The sequence below is a fragment of the Thalassophryne amazonica genome, chromosome 9 (assembly GCF_902500255.1).
Source record: "Thalassophryne amazonica chromosome 9, fThaAma1.1, whole genome shotgun sequence".
Classification (NCBI taxonomy): Eukaryota; Metazoa; Chordata; class Actinopteri; order Batrachoidiformes; family Batrachoididae; genus Thalassophryne; species Thalassophryne amazonica.
Window position 1 is genome coordinate 7,530,951 of NC_047111.1, and position 17,261 is coordinate 7,548,211.

Genomic DNA, 17,261 nt, shown 5'->3' on the forward strand with positions numbered 1-17,261 from the left:
GAGGATTAAGTGATAAGCAGGGAAACAGCAACGGATTAAAAAGCACATCATATTTTTAAGTAAGGGGAGAGGTGCTTATATTTATACTATAACACTCCAGCAGAATCATATTAATAATGGTCATATAAACAAAAAAAATACATTATTCTCATACAACGTGCCTTAAACTTAAATAAGTGAAAACTGCTGTTGTCTTTTCCTGTTTCAGTTTTAGCTGGAGAAACACACACAGCCCCCGGTCTTCCAAAGAGATCTCCCATCCAAGTACTAACCAGGACCACCACCGCTTAGCTTCTGAGATGTAACAGGATCAGGCAAACACAGAGCAGACGGGCTGTGAAAATCAGTGAAAACTGCTACAGATCTAACATTTGTGAATACAAATGAAGAAAAAGGGACCATTATTTTTATTGGGTGGTAAAAATTCATAATTTAATCTGGATGATCTTTTACAGCTTTTTAAAGAAAACTGGAAAGTTGTATTTTTCTAAGTAGGTTTTTACAATTATTTATTGTGTTGTCATGTAAGGGGCATTAACACTGGAATCATTTTATTTTATTTAAAAAAATGTTTAACGTTTACTCTCAGCACATAATATATTTCAGTTAAACAATATTATAATCCACTTTTAGTAATTTATTTAAGCACACAATGATTATATTGCGTGGTACAAACACTCAAATACTTCAGAAGAGAAGTATGTGATTGTGAGCCACAGGTTTTGGCTGGTATGTGTTCACTTGATAAGGTTTGTAAGTCTTCAATCATAGAAATGATTTAGAATGAAATAAAATAAATACATGTTTTAAAACCAGTGGGGGCACAGTTCCACTAATCCGCTAACCGTTAATTATTGAAGCTAACTTTTTTGTTAGCAGATTAGCTTTTCAGCTAACTTCAAAAACCATCAGTGGACCAATTAGCTTCTGATAAATTTAGGTCCAATAACTTTTAGACCACTAACGTTTTTTTTTTTTACATAGTAATGGTGAAAAACATTTAAAAAAAAAACCCGTTGGCTCCTGTCTGCTGTGTATTTTGCAGCAGTGAGGCACCTAAGAAGAGCTGAGCTCAACTCTTCCTGAGCAGAAGGGGACCTTTTTTTAACAAATGAAAAAAAATACATATTTTACAAATACACATTTATTTGTAAAAACCAATACACATGTTAAGTTTTGTGTTGGTTAAATGAATCAACCAATCAGTGTTCACAGGCAGTTTACCCATAATGCAGTTTGGCATCTGTGTGTTAATGTTCAAAACTTCAGAATTAGTGCATTATTTTAAAATTAAAATACATGTGTTATATTTTCACTTTGTACAAATGACAGACTTGACATTAATGTAGTTAAACTATCCAGAATAATTTGGTTTATCAATCAAAACATAAGTCAAGCCTGCTTTCCTTTTCAAGACGTCTGCCTCATGGCTGGACCGCTGTATGCTGTCAAAGTAAATGACGATTCCCTACAGCAGTGGGTAGGATGCACAAAGACAGAAGTGCTGACTCATTGGCTGTGTTTGGGTTTGTAATCACCTTTGATTCTATCAGAAGCATTGGCGGTGTTTAAACTCAAAATTGGCTTGTTAGTAGCTAAGAGGGTACCGGAGACAATACTGAAAGTTAACGGTTAGCTGTAGCTTCCGATAAATTTTTTGGTGGTTTATTGGTCTAGCGTTATAAAAGATAACTTTTCAGTTAGCTGATTAGCAGTTATCAAAGCTAACTTTTTGGTTAGCTGTGCCCATGACTGTTTAAAACAATATTTATATCAAACAATTTTTCTGTAAGGTTGGACAAATTTATGATGGCCAAAATGTGTTAACTGATAAAAAATAGTTTTCTTCTACAAGATAAATAAATAAAACCACATCAATTTTATCAAGTGTAAAAATTTTCTTATACAACACAAATAAAACCACATCAATTTTATCAAGTGTAAAAATCTTTACTTTCAGAGTATAAAACATGTAACATGTCTGACACATTTCATTTTATTCCATAAAAGCTGTTACATATCAAATGAAAGGTAATTTAGATTTCGAATGCTCGAGATAAATTACTTAAAATGTAAACCCAAAAACTCTTTTTCACAGATATTGCAAGACTTAGGCAATGAGTACTTTCAAAAGTCTATTTATGTTAAGCTTTGAAGAAAGTAGCATGACAGGCTTTTCCCCCGTGTTTGTTAATGATGAATGACAAAATTTCAAGGTTGGACTGACGGACTGTTTAGGACCATGAACAAAAGTGATTTTGGATTCACAAATTGCTTCATATATTTTAATATATAAATGTTCAGTAATTATTTTCTGACAAAATGTGTAATAAGATTGTTTATATTTTTATCAAGTGTAGAAACACCCACATATATTACTGGATTTCCAAGATATTATCAGAATGACTGTATCCACATGAGGCACAGAGCCGCCTGATGTGTTTCACAGTCTGCAAACTGAACTAATAAATGTGAACTGTCGGCACTAAAACTCTGAAGTTGTCACAACAAAACGACAAAGGATACAATCCAGAACTTCCAGTTTTGCAGCGTCTGTGCTTGAACGTAGTCTCTGAACCTCTGCCTCATGTGGTCAAAGCGCTGACGTGTGATGGGCACTCCGGTGGCAGGAAGCTGCTGCTGGCACACGCTGCATGAAGAGACACAAGATACAGAATCAATCGCCTGACGACAACAGATCCTCTGGATCCTGCTGATCAGCAGCCACCTTCAGCGAACCACGGTTCCTCCACTTTCCATGAAAACTTCAGCAAAGGAAGCACTTTCCCCACAGTGGACATCAGGGGTTAATGGCCCCATTCAGATGCTATTTCATAACTGATTTTTCTAACGATGTCATTTAACTTAGCGTTTCGAGTGTGTTTGGAAATGAGTTTCATGTAGTTATAAACCAGGGAATCACAGTCTTTGAAACATTTCAAAACAGTGGCTCATTTTGTGAAGCAATTATTTAATTTAGCGTTATGAGTGCCTCAAAGCACTGAATTATTTTCCAAAGCAATTCTGTCAATCAGTGTTTGATTTTCTGAACAGACTGGGTGTTATAAGACTTTCGAAACACTGGCTACTTTTCTGAAGCAATGTCTTCATTTAGCATTTTGCACACTTCATAACAATGGAAAAGGGTTTGGCTGCAGAGAGCGGAAACATGGAGCTCCACTACAAACCAGGAACACGTGACCTCAAATAACCCTCAATAATAACCCAATTAATCGCTCCTTCTTCATTACGAGCGTGGAGCTCACGTCCTTCCAGTCTGGAGTGGAGCTCCACCTTCTCCACTCTCTGCTCTCAGACATTCTTGAAACACAATCAATCACTTTCTAAAGCAAATGTTTCAATTAGTGTTTGAAGTTTTCAAATATTTTGAAACAGTAACTTGTTCTTTTCTTTCTAGCAACTGGTTTGTTTTTCCAGATAAAAATCATTTCATGTTCACTTGATATCACCATCACAGCCTTTGCAGTGTTTTGAAAGAATTATCTGATTTTATCGAATGCTTTCAAAACACTGAATCATTTTCTGAAACAATTCACTCTTTTAAAGTTTCAAGAATTTCATGGCATTTCTTCCTGAAGCAGCTGGTACATTTTGGGCATTTTGAGCCTTTCAAAACTCTTTTTTTTTTTTTTTTGATGAAACTGGCTCATTTAGCATTTCAAACATTTCCAAAAACAATGAATGTTTGTCTGAAGTTACTGCTTCATTTGGTGGTCCAAGCTTTTCAAAACAGTTATGAGTTTTTCAATAGTTCCACTTTGTGTTTCAAACTTTTAGAGCTTCTCAAACAATTGCTTCAGATGATACAAAGCATGCAAATGCCTCATTTCTGCAATTATTAATCTCCGCCAACAAAGTTGGCCGGAGGTTGTTTTCACTCTTTTGTTTGTGTGTTTGTGAACAGCCTGGAGCTCAGGGTGCCACCTTTCAGAAATGAAAATAAAGGACGCCCACCCCGGCTCCTCAGGGTCGCGACCACCACCTGAGGAGTGGTAGATTTAATTTTGAAAAAAGCATTGAGTCATACTTAAAGCTTTAAGTGCTGAACATTAAACTGTTAATAATAAACTGTGCAGTCACTGGAGTGTGCAATAATAAACATAAATATTAAGGAAAACAGACCAATAATTTGAATCTTTAAAGTGAGGACATTTTTACTTTAAGAAGAGGAAATAAAAATTTAAACTCCTTGTTTGCTTACAGTTTGCCTTGTACCCATTGCCACTAATGCTGTCAAGCCAGCGGTTCAACTTTTCCCACTCATATCTGTACATTTGCAAACGTTTTTGCTTCTTTGGATGTGGTGGAGTTTCGGGTGTAGACATGCCAGGCAACCAGGCAACCAGGCAACCTGCGACAGGACCAGAAAGGTGGGCAGACGGAGATGCAGACGTGAAAGTGTGAGGTCTATCCACTGTACCTCGCGTCGTGTCCTCGCTACTTTTATTTTGTTCATTATTCAGTTTTGATGAGTGGTAGGGTGGTGGACAAGTGGTTAGTGCATTTGTGTTTGGTGCAGCAGGTTCCCGGTTCACATCCCACCCCTGCCACATTTCTCCATGTAAGGTGGAGTTGCGTCAGGAAGGGCATCCTGCTTAAAACTTTTGCAGATCCACCTCGGATTTGATGCAGCGACCCCAAGTGTAAACAAGGGAGCAGCCAAAAGGACTTACTTTTTATTCAGTTTTGATGAGTGTGTGAGTGTGTGTGTGGGACATTTATGAAAATACGGAATAATACGGGAACAATACAGGACACAACAATTAATTGTCAAATAAAAGACAATTCTGCATTTTAAGGGACAGGTGGCAACCCTACCTGAAGCCCACAATTTTTCATATATTGTTATGAAATTTTTACTGAAGATTTATATCCTAATAGGCAAGAAGTGATTCAAATATCAAGGTCATAGGTCAAAGGTTAAAGCCAGGAACAGTCCTTATCTTTAACATGAAACAAATTTTCAAAAATTGATAACTGTCCAAAAAGATCAAATTTCTTTCATATTTGAGAGTGTTATGTAGGATGGTATCCTTAATCGACTGCCAATGTTTGATCCAGATCTGGTCCAGATTACAGATGTTGTGGCCATTTAAATTTAACATTGAAAACCCCATTTAATGTATATTTTTTACATTGTATCTTAATCGAACATGCCATATTCACTTTCATATTTGAAAGTGAGGTGCAGACTGGCACATACTATCACCTAATAAAGTTTGATCCGGATCTGATCCAGATTACAGATGTTGTGGCCATTTAAATTTAACATTGAAAACCCCATTTAATGTATTTTTTACATTGTATCTTAATCGAACATGCCCTAATCAGTCGCATATTTGAAAGTGAGGTGCAGACTGGCACTCACTATCACCTAACAAAGTTTGATCTGGATCTGATCCAAACTGTAGATTTTGTGGATATTTGAATTTAATATTGAAAACCCCATTTAATGCATATTTTACATTGTATCCCAATCAAAAGTGCTTTGTAGCGTGTAAGTGTAGCTTTGACTCAAGTGCAAGAACTAAATACATACTCCTGACATTTGATCACATCTAATTTAGCTTATGAAAAGCCACTTCTAACAGGAATTTGACCTTCAACATTTCTTCCAAGGTAAAACTTTGTGAAATTGAAAACTATGTTGGCTGCGGTTTGCGCTCTAGAAGTGCGATGCTCTAGTTATATGTGGAATATTTCCTGAGGGGTTTAACCTGTAACCCACTCCCTTTGGCTCCACCTAAATACATGGCCTCACACAAACACACAAACAGGGACGTTACTTGGCCTCACTTGATGGAAGAGTTGAGGCTTTTGATCTCCTCTCTGAGCCTCTGAGCCTCCTCGTGGAGCTGCGCTCTCTCCTGCTGCATCTTGCTGATGTACTCGGCAGTTTTCTGCAGCGTGGTGGCTTTGCTGATCTGTGTCAGTAGACAGAGGTGTTAGCAAATGTCAGACACAAACTCAATACCAGTGTTTTCTAAACTGTGTTAACAGCTTTTTATTCATTTGAGTTATGATGTGAGTTATGCTCCGGCTCATCTTTCCGTGATGCTCTCCGCCTCCGTTCTCTCACAGTACCTTTATGCTGGGCTGAGAGCTGAGCGTTGTCACCAGGTTATGTAAAGTGTCAAATCCCAGTTTGATGTTGAAACGCCTCTTCTGCTCAGCCGAGATGTGAGTTATTCTCCTGGTGTCAGTTTGCTGCACAGAACAGAAATGAACACATCACACCGACACGCCCCTGCTGACCAGCTCCTGCTTTTAAAAATAACTCCCACCTTATTAGATTCCTGACTGTTACTGACGTGTCCGGAAAACCCAGCGCGTGGAGACTCGGGATTGGAGATTTTTTCTGGGTTCAGTGGTGACGTTTGGCCTGACTGCGCTGAAAAACTAACTGCAGAAAACAAAGACAGTAACACTATACATTCAGAGGACTATACTGTAACACAAAATGCTGGTAAACATGAATTACATAAAAATAAGATGCATCTGACCTACCATTACAACACATCGTCCAGGTTTAACTTTTGCTTGAGAAGCAGCACAGTTGATATTTTTGCATCCGCCAAGGACGTAATAAAATCATCTGCGTTTATTTATTTATTTATTTGTCTGTCTGTCTGTTAGCGGGATTACGTCAAAACTACTGCAGGGATTTAGACAAAATCTTCACCACAGATACATACTAGGCCATGGAAGACTCTGCTATGGGGTACCCCTTGGTGTTCTATTAATGGTACGTTCCACCAGTAGTAGGAATACACACTGACATACTAGTGTTATGTTTAGGTTAGTAATGGCTGTTACTAACTTAACCTCTCTGTGTCTTCTTCATACAATCTCAAACATGGTGTCAGAAGTACAACTACAAATGTCACGTGATCAGCAGTTTTCATCATCAAAAGGACATTTTATGTTGTTGCGAGTGGACAGAGGCAAGACAACGTTTTTCTCAAGTTTTAAGCTAGTGCTGATACTGGCTAACGGGCAACAACATGGCAGCGAGTATCCGCCATGTGAGGAAATGAAACTGACCGGAGATGTAGCAAATAACTAGAGCCAAACTTGAGGGCTATTCACTGGCATCTGGATAAAATGAGAACGCGGAGGCAGCGCAGGCGGCAACACTGAGACGTGTGATGGGCAGTGAATGTCGCCACATCTACAAACACAACCTGGATTTGAAAGGAGGATGTGAAAGCTATACTGGATGCCCTGGAGGGCTATTTTAAGCCTAAGAGGAATGACATATTTGAAAGATATGTCTTTGGGAACTCCAAGCAGGATGAAGGTCAGTCAATCGATTAATTTGTTACAAGACTCAGAGAGAAGGCTGCCACCTGTGACTATGGAGAGCTGTGCGAGGAGCTAATATGGGTCAGGCTGGTTCTTGGTATTAGTGGTGAAAGTGTACAGTACCGCTTACTCAGAGAAAACACACTCACCTTAGCTTCCACCATCGACATATGCGGAGCAGCAGAAGCAACTGACATAAAGTGAAAAATGATGACTCAAGACAGGCCAATGGAAAACGTGCATGCCACAAACAGGCGGCAACAGCGAGCTCTGTTCAAGTATGACCGCTCAGGCAGGGCCCGTGATAATAACATGCAACAGGTGGCCAATAACAGCGTATGCAAATACTGTGGAATTACACACAAATGCGGATGAGATCCATGCCCCTGCATACGGGCAAGACCTGTCATCGTTGTGGGACTCCCAACCACTTTGCAAAGGTGTGCACGAAAAGCATGCGATCAGATCAAGTTAATGCAGCGGACGATATGAGCAGTGACGATGAGAACATGAGGGACAGCACCTGCATAGCAGAGAGCATTGGTACAGTGAAGGGACAAGGTAAAGGTAAAGGTAAAGGACAAGATAAAAAGTAGTTAGCCTGAAAATAAACAGGGGATCACAAAGGTGCCAGCTGGAATCCGGTCCGACCTGCATTTCATGAGCATCAAGGACAAGAGAAAACTGGCACCTGATGTACCAATTCTGCCCAGGAGAGCCAAACTTGTATTGTACTCAGGGGAACAATGAACTCTGTAGGCATCTTTAGAACTGAATGTAAGGTGTGGGGCATGAGACATATGCTGGACTTTGATATAGTCAGGTGAAATCAAAGGCCTCTTCTGTCAGCCTCAACATGTGTGCAGCTGGGCCTGATGCATTTTGGGGCCTGATGAGTCAAACAAAGTAGACCAAAGTAGTACAGTGCCCCTTACTAAGCAGCAGCTCATGGACTCATATGCAGGTGTATTCAATGGCCCAGTCCTTTCACTTCCAGGCGATGTTCATTTTGAGTTGGACAAGACAGTGGCACCCGAACAGGCATCTGCATAGAACGTCCCAGTGGCACTCAGAAGTGCTGTCAAGGCTCAGTTGGACAAACATGAAACAGATGGTCACATAACACCTCTGTCTGAACCAAATGAGTGGATCAGCAACATGGCAAGTGTCAAACAGCCAGAGGATTTGTGTCGATCCCAGATCCCTCAACAAGGCTTTGAGGTGGTGCCACTATATCATGCCCACACTGGATGACGTGTTGTACAAGCTCCCCAAAGCCCAGATCTTTACACTTTTAGAAAAGCATGTGATGCTTTTCTACAATGCAAACTGGACAGAGGAAGCAGCAACATGACAACATTTTGGACCCCGTGGGGCAGGTATCAGTGATTAAAGCTCTTTTTGGAGTATCTATTGCCCGGAGGTTTACCAGCAGAAACAGCATGCACATTTGTCAGGTGTCAGTGGCGTTGAACCAGTAGGTGATGACATGTCTGCTGGTTGTGGAGACACTGATGCAGAGGCTGAGGCAGATCACGACACTAAACTGACAGCACTGATGGTCAGATGTAGCGAGAAGAAACTAAGACTGAGTCTGAAAAAAGCTCCAGGTCAAAGTCAAGATAAAGTTTCACGGACACATTCTGTCAGCCGAGGGTCTACAGCCGAACCCTGAGATCAGGGCAGTCCAGGATATGCTCCGCCCCACTGATGCTAAGGCAGTGTAGAGATTTATAGGGTTTGTGATCTATTTTGCAAAGTTCCTATCATGCCTATCGGAGGTGTGAGAGCCGCTGTGGCGACTGTTGGACAAGGACATTCTATGGCACTAGCTGCCCAAGCACGAGATGGCTTTCCAGGAAATTAAGCAACTGGTCATTCCAGCACCAGTCTTGAGGTACTATGATGTGACAAAGCCAATCACTATTCAGAATGACGCAAACCAAAAGGGACTTGGCTGTTGCCTCCTGCAAGAGGACCAGCCCGTAGTATTTGTGTCCTGTGCACGGACAGACACTAAACAGAACTTTGCACAAATCGAGAAGGCATGTTTGAACAATGTGTTTTCATGCCAATGTTTCACCATTATCTGTATGGTAGGGAAGAGATAACAGCGGAAACAGATCATAAGCCACCAATCACTATTTTCAACAAGCCTCTCCTCAGCGCACCCAAACACCTACAGAGTATGCTCCTCACGCTACAGAACTGCTAGTGCTACCAACCATCAGGCATTGGGTGGGACAATCCTGGTATTGACCCCCGTGTCCCGCGTCCTGCATGACTGTGTGTGGGACACCCATTAGTCCCACATTTGTGTGGGTCCGGGCATACCCCTGGACCCCCTAGTTACGCTTCACGCCCTTGGCGCTTGCTGCCACACGTGGGTGTCCCACATTGGTAAATTCAAATGTTGGCAGGTAAAGAACTACAATCTGGAGGTGATTTACAAACCTGGCCCTGTCATACACGTTAGTGACACTTTAAGTAGAGCAACAGTACATACCAATACACCTGAGGCTGCTTATAGGCATAATTCTGTATGCAGCCCACAGAGGGCACAGGAGACCACTGAATACATAAATCAGGCTGACTATCTGAATGTCACCAGCCAACGCCTGGCACAGATAAGGAAGCACACAGATGATGACAAATGCCTTCACATGCTAAAGACAGTAGTCTTACAGGGGTGGCCGGACCACAAAGATGAGACTCCCATAGCCATTAGAGGGTACTTGGTCTATCAGGGATGAGATACGTGCACAGGATGGGGTGGTCTTTAAAAGCCAGAGAGTGATCATTCCAAGATCATTGTGACACAAGATGCTTAAACACATTCATATAAGCCACACTGGGGGTGATGCATGCTACAGACAGGCAAGAGAGACATTGTACTGACCTAATGTGCGAGGTGAGACAAAAGACTATGTTAGCCAGTGTTCAGCATGCAGTGAATACTAACACAAACAGCAGCATGAATCAGTGATGACACACACACACTGCCCACACACCCACAGCAAACCCTCAGCATGGCTCTATACAAACAGGCAGGCAAAGACTTTCTAGTGATAGTAGACCACTACTCAGATTTTTGGCAAACAGAACAGCTTCCAGATCTCACAGCAGAAACAACAGTTCTCACACGCAAATCACAGTTTTTCCGATATAGGCAGCCCGACTGGGTAATTACAGAGTGTGGCTCCCAGTTTGACAAGGAGGCATTTAGAAGATCTGCAAAAGACTGGAATTTTCATCATGTCATGTCATCCCCATGACACCTTAAGTCGAGTGGTAAAGCAGAGACAGCTGTGAAACAGTAAAAAATGTGTGCAAACGAGCAGCTAATACAGGTACAGACCCCTGGTTAACACACCTACTCATGACATACACTGTAGTCCTGTTTCTGACATGCTTTTAGAGCCATGTACTGTTTCAGAGAAACTAAGGGTCAAGCATCATAAGGCAATGTTTTGGTGTGACAAGTCTGCCAGGGACCTGCCCGAGCTACAGACAGGCCAACCCATTAGTGTGGAGCGACTGTCTAACAACCGGACAGGCAAATGGAGAAAGGGGGTGTGTCTCCAACAAGTGGGCCCTGGGTCCTACCTGGTGGACATTGAGGAGGCTTTAAACAGGCACAATAGGGTGGATCTGAAACCAGCTGAAAGGGCAGTATCAGAGAAACCACAGGAGGGACAGGACTGTGAGCAGGACAGCTTATCTCAGGCAGAGAAGGGAATGGACACATCAGCAACCAGGACAAAGCAGCCCAAACACTCTAATGCCCAATCCCCAGACTCAACGCAGTACAGAACAAGCAGGAGAAGGCTGGTGAAAAGTTGTAAAAATGATTAGATTATAAAACAAAATGTGTTACTTATGACATTGTGTTTATACAAATGCACTAATGAGCTCCAGTTGATTGTAGGCGTGTTTTATTTGTTGGTGTTTATTTGATTAACTGTAAAAGGGGTGATGTAATGGGGTACCCCTTGACATACTAGTGCCTGGGTTTGTATGTTATAACGCCAGTTACTAATGCAGTGATGTGAACTGCCTAACCTCTCTGCTTCTTCTTCATACAATTGCAAACAGACTCTATTCAATTTTGGAGGTGATCTGGATCCGGATTCTGGATCAAGATTTCATTTTATTTTGGCTTTGAAGGATTACATAATAAACCTGCTTCACGGATTCTCACCAAATTTGCACCACAGGTAGATATTAGATAAATGGTAAATGGACTGCATTTATATAGCGCATTTCCATCTGCATCAGATGCTCAAAGCGCTTTACAATAATGCCTCACATTCACCCTGATGTCAGGGTGCTGCCATACAAGGCCACACAAAGCAGCACCCTGCACCCAAGGGCCCTTAGTGATTTTCCAGTCAGGTGGGGATTTGAACCGAGGATCTTCTGGTCTCAAGCCCAACACCTTAACCACTAGACCATCACCTCCCCCATATTAGGGCATGGAAGACTCCGCTGAATTTTGGAGGTGATCCGGATCCAGATTGGCTGATGTCAAAAATCTGTGATTGCTCTTGTTCTGCCATACTTTTGTAGGGTAAAATGACACTTCAGCTAAACTTAAATATGCAATGTAAACTTTAATGATTACCGTAAATGAAAATTACAGTATATGGGAAAGTGTAAAATGTTGGCTACAGATTGATCCACAACCCATGAGGACACTGAGTAAAATATTCTGTGTTCTCGGAAGAAAACAGTTTGGCATATACATATAATAATGAAAATCCAAAGTAAGTTTTTTTTTTCCTACAGTATAAACTGTGAGTTTCTTTTAATGGTACAGCATTTATGCTGCATTCACATTTTGGCTGTGACAGATTTTAAACCTGATGTTCCATTGTTTTCAAGGACAAGACAATGGAAAATTCAAACACTGCTAGCACAGTAACCATGCACCAAGATGGCAATTGCCATCAAACGTTAAAAATTCTCAAGTAAACCACTTGTCCTATAAACCGGATGTTCTTTTATTTTCAACAACGAGCAAATACAGACAGCAAGAGATTTTAGCACAGAGTCACCTGGTTGATGTATAATATAGTTTGTAAGCAACCATCAGAGCCAAAACTTTCTGTTTTCATGTGATGCTGAGCAAAATGCTAAACCTCTGCTGCATCTTTCAATAAAGTAAATCATTCTCGGTCTCATTCATGCTACAGAAGACCATAATTCTGCTATAACAATTGGTATGATGGATTTTCTACCATCAACATGTGAAGGTGGGATAACTCTTGTAGCCTTGTGAACTTGGGCTCATTTTCATCTCTTGCTTCATCTCATGAAACATTTTCAATTGTAATACTCTGAACCACAACACAAGCAACAAACAAATTATTTTCAAGACATAACCAAATGTTATTTCATGTTTGGATTAACTGTAGCGAATATAAAATAATTAATGCCATGCTGGCGTCACCAGACTATTGCTGATGCACAGTAAAGTCGGGTGAGCATGAATCACTGGAACAAAGCAGCAAAACACAGATCATTTTGATGTCTGTGTTCTCAAAGTGTACAGATACTGGTCAAAACACAAAAGAAACACAAAAAGAAAGCATTACAAAGTGTACTTGGACCTAGAGGGGCATTCAGTGGAGTGTATTCCTTCATCAATGGACTACAGGCCCTTCAGCCATAATAATCTCACCTCATACTACATCCTCAGCCATATGTACGGCTTTGTTTTGTTATTGAGGTCAGTGTATTTTTTCATGAAAGTGCTACCATCTCATAAAAGGTACCACTATGTCATGTATTATTTCGTTGCCCGTGCCATAGACTCTCCACAAAGGTTTCTTAAAGATTATTCCACAAGTTTTTGATTAATCCTGGTGACAAACAAAGAAACCCAACAGAAGACAACAATGGCAAAGTTGATCTCATTGGTGGAGGCCATGGAAAAAACGTGTTTTGGAGGAACATGGGCATACCTGTTAAGCCGGCCCTGTCTGTGCTGTAGAGGTGGACAGGAGAGAGTTTCTCAGTTTTGGGAATGAGGGGGGTTGTACTGGTATGAACGGGCCTGTGGCTGAGCAGGGCAGACAATGCTGAGCCTCTGGATTTGCTGCTGTGGGGTCCGCTGTGAGCCGGGGACTCAGTGTGGCTTTGCAAAGGCATTGGCACCGGCATCCCTGCAGTCCAAGCAGCTCCCTGCTGCAGCGGTGAAGGGTCACCAACATGTGTGCTGCTGCTGGAACGCTAAACAACACAGACAGAGTGCAATCGACCAAAAGAGCAGTTATGCAATCAGTAATGAAAGCCAGGGTCCGGTTCAAGTGAGCAGCAAAGCTAAATGACAGAAGAAAAACTGAGCAAAACTGAGCAAACTAGAACTTGTATATGAATACTACAAGATCCAAATGCTCCTGGACATGATACCAAACTGCATCTGGGACTGTAGGTGGTTCTCCAGTCTGCAGAACATTCCACTGCACAGCTCAACACTTTGTGGAAATAACACTGCCACTATCGTCCACCGGGGAACAGCACGTGTTATGAGAGGGAGGCAGAAAAAGCCATTTGGATCCTCATCTCCAGAAGAAACAACCACTGAGCATCAATGAACTTGTCTCTGGAGGATGAAGCCTGTTCGGGTCTTTGAGTTGCTGAATTCAGGTTTTAGCATCCACAGCAGAACTGCTGGACATGGTGTTCTACAACCCCTGGCAATAATTGTGGAATCACCGGCCTCAGAGGATGTTCATTCAGTTGTTTAATTTTGTAGAAAAAAAAGCAGATCACAGACATGACACAAAACTAAAGTCATTTCAAATGGCAACTTTCTGGCTTTAAGAAACACTATAAGAAATCAAGAAAAAAAATTGTGGCAGTCAGTAACGGTTACTTTTTAGACCAAGCAGAGGGAAAAAAATATGGACTGACTCAATTCTGAGGAATAAATTATGGAATCACCCTGTAAATTTTCGTCCCCAAAACTAACACCTGCATCAAATCAGATCTGCTAGTTAGTCTGCATCTAAAAAGGAGTGATCACACCTTGGAGAGCTGTTGCATCAAGTGGACTGACATGAATCATGGCTCCAACACGAGAGATGTCAATTGAAACAAAGGAGAGGATTATCAAACTCTTAAAAGAGGGTAAATCATCACGCAATGTTGCAAAAGATGTTGGTTGTTCACAGTCAGCTGTGTCTAAACTCTGGACCAAATACAAACAACATGGGAAGGTTGTTAAAGGCCAACATACTGGTAGACCAAGGAAGACATCAAAGCGTCAAGACAGAAAACGTAAAGCAATATGTCTCAAAAATCGAAAATGCACAACAAAACAAATGAGGAAAGAATGGGAGGAAACTGGAGTCAACGTCTGTGACCGAACAGTAAGAAACTGCCTAAAGGAAATGGGATTTACATACAGAAAAGCTAAACAAAAGCCATCATTAACACCTAAACAGAACAAAAACAAGGTTACAATGGGCTAAGGAAAAGCAATCGTGGACTGTGGATGACAGGATGAAAGTCATATTCAGCGATGAATCTCGAATCAGCATTGGGCAAGGTGATGATGCTGGAACTTTTGTTTGGTGCCGTTACAATGAGATTTATAAAGATGACTGCCTGAAGAGAACATGTAAATTTCCACAGTCATTGATGATATGGGGCTGCATGTCAGGTAAAGGCACTGGGGAGATGGCTGTCATTACATCATCAATAAATGCACAAGTTTACGTTGATATTTTGGACACTTTTCTTATTGCATCAATTGAAAGGATGTTTGGGGATGATGAAATCATTTTTCAAGATGATAATGCATCTTGCCATAGAGCAAAAACTGTGAAAACATTCCTTGCAAAAAGACACATAGGGTCAATGTCATGGCCTGCAAATAGTCCGGATCTTAATCCAATTGAAAATCTTTGGTGGAAGTTGAAGAAAATGGTCCATGACAAGGCTCCAACCTGCAAAGCTGATCTGGCAACAGCAATCAGAGAAAGTTGGAGCCAGATTGATGAAGAGTACTGTTTGTCACTCATTAAGTCCATGCCTCAGAGACTGCAAGCTGTTATAAAAGCCAGAGGTGGTGCAACAAAATACTAGTGATGTGTTGGAGCGTTCTTTTGTTTTTCATGATTCCATAATTTTTCATCAGAATTGAGTGATTCCATATTTTTTTCCCTCTGCTTGGTCTAAAAAAGTAACCGTTACTGACTGCCACAATTTTTTTTCCTGATTTCTTATAGTGTTTCTTAAAGCCAGAAAGTTGCCTTTTGAAATGACTTTAGTTTTGTGTCATGTCTGTGATCTGCTTTTTTTTCTACAAAATTAAAGAACTGAAAAAATGAACATCCTCCGAGGCCGGTGATTCCATAATTTTTGCCAGGGGTTGTAATACTAGTGTTGTAGCTAAGGAGATCAGTTGTGTTCTCAGGGGAAGATGTTGGACATTCTGCAGAACTGTAGATTCTATTGGAGCACCAGGTTTGTTATCTCTGACTGCTGTGGCTTTGATAAAAATTCCACTGAAGCACCACTGTTGTGTGTAGGGATGGGTATTGATAAGATTTTATCGATATCGATACCATTATCAATTCTGCTTATAGATCAGATTCCTTATCAATACCTCTTATGAACTTTCTGAGTACTAAAAGTAGGCTTTACAGGTTTTCTATGTCAACAAAATTTTACTGAGTCTTAAAGTAAATAAATATGACATTGGTCACTAGATCCTTAAACTCTGGACCTAAATAAACTCTACATGGTGGATCCTTGATCTCTGGACACAAATAGAAATAAAATCTGTAGTTTTTGTCAAAAGCATTTCCTTTCAGACATTATGGCATGAATGTCTTTCCATACGTCAGAGCTGAGCTCTTGCAGCTGACTGTGCTGCACGTCAGGATGTAATTCATAAAGAATGCAGGACATCTCATTTTGGGAGGAAAAAATGTTTTAGTTGATTGAGAGCCACACAGCATTTGGAGCTGTACCAACGGAACAGACAACGATTCTCATTTCTTGACTGCAACAAGACAAGAGCCCCAGTTACTGACTTTAATCCACACAAAATTGACTCAAGATTGACATATTTTAATGGCTTTGAGAGAGGTTAAGAAGAGGACTTGTCGCTTCTGAAAAGCAGCGAATCAAAGAACCAACGAGCCAGTGGATCGAAGCACTGTTTCATTGGTTCATGCTTCAAAGTGGAGTTGTGCTGCAGAAGTGGTTGATTACAGAGCCGTTGCAGGGTCTGTAATCAACGTAGAGGAATGATCATTTTCCCGACAAACACCCTCAAAAACAACGGTTGCTCTGAAGGACCGATAAGGCAATTGTTAAGCAAAAAGACTATTGATATCGTGGATTGAATAATTTCTTAATGATACCCAAAAAGAACCAGTTCTCGATACCCAACTCTAGTTCTGTGTCCGAGAATGAATCTGGCTAGACTTTCAGATCAGACTGTGCTGAGGGATTTCAATATAATCTGAGTGGAAAACTTGCAAACATGGGCATACAGTGGGGAAAATAAGTATTTGATCCACTGTCGATTTTGCAATTTTTCCCACCTACAAAGAATGGAGATGTTGTGAAAGTGTAGGAACATGGACCCACAACAGGGGGCGCAATGAACGGACAATGGAGGAAGGTGAATAACAAGGTTTACTATTGTGAAACGAGCACAATGAATACAACAATCACAATTTGGGGTCGAATCCGCTGGTGTCGTGTGGGCAGGCTCGAAGGTAGGAGGCGTCCGTCTCAGTCGAACCGAAACCACCCAGATCTCCTCTGCCACCGAACCCTGGAAATACTGGAACCGCCAAGTCCCGAATTCCCAGGTGGCCACTGCCTCCGCTCGTCGGATCCGGTACTGCTGGCGGGAGAGAGCAACAACACAGGCGTGGATGCGACAGCACCCAGCAACGGAGAGGGGAGAA

General features: G+C 41.3%; 1 protein-coding gene across 2 annotated transcripts in view; it reads right to left on the reverse strand.

The window, feature by feature from the left end:
* The window catches only part of LOC117516702 (carbohydrate-responsive element-binding protein), an 85,981-nt gene that overhangs the window by 4,354 nt on the left and 64,366 nt on the right, over positions 1-17,261 (reverse strand). For both annotated transcript variants that reach the window (XM_034177541.1, XM_034177540.1), the window contains 5 exons: positions 13,293-13,560; positions 6,306-6,424; positions 6,106-6,228; positions 5,818-5,945; positions 2,527-2,650 (listed from right to left, as the gene is read on the reverse strand). In XM_034177541.1, the coding sequence (XP_034033432.1) occupies positions 2,527-2,650; positions 5,818-5,945; positions 6,106-6,228; positions 6,306-6,424; positions 13,293-13,560 (762 nt within the window). The remainder of the gene's footprint in view (positions 1-2,526; positions 2,651-5,817; positions 5,946-6,105; positions 6,229-6,305; positions 6,425-13,292; positions 13,561-17,261) is intronic.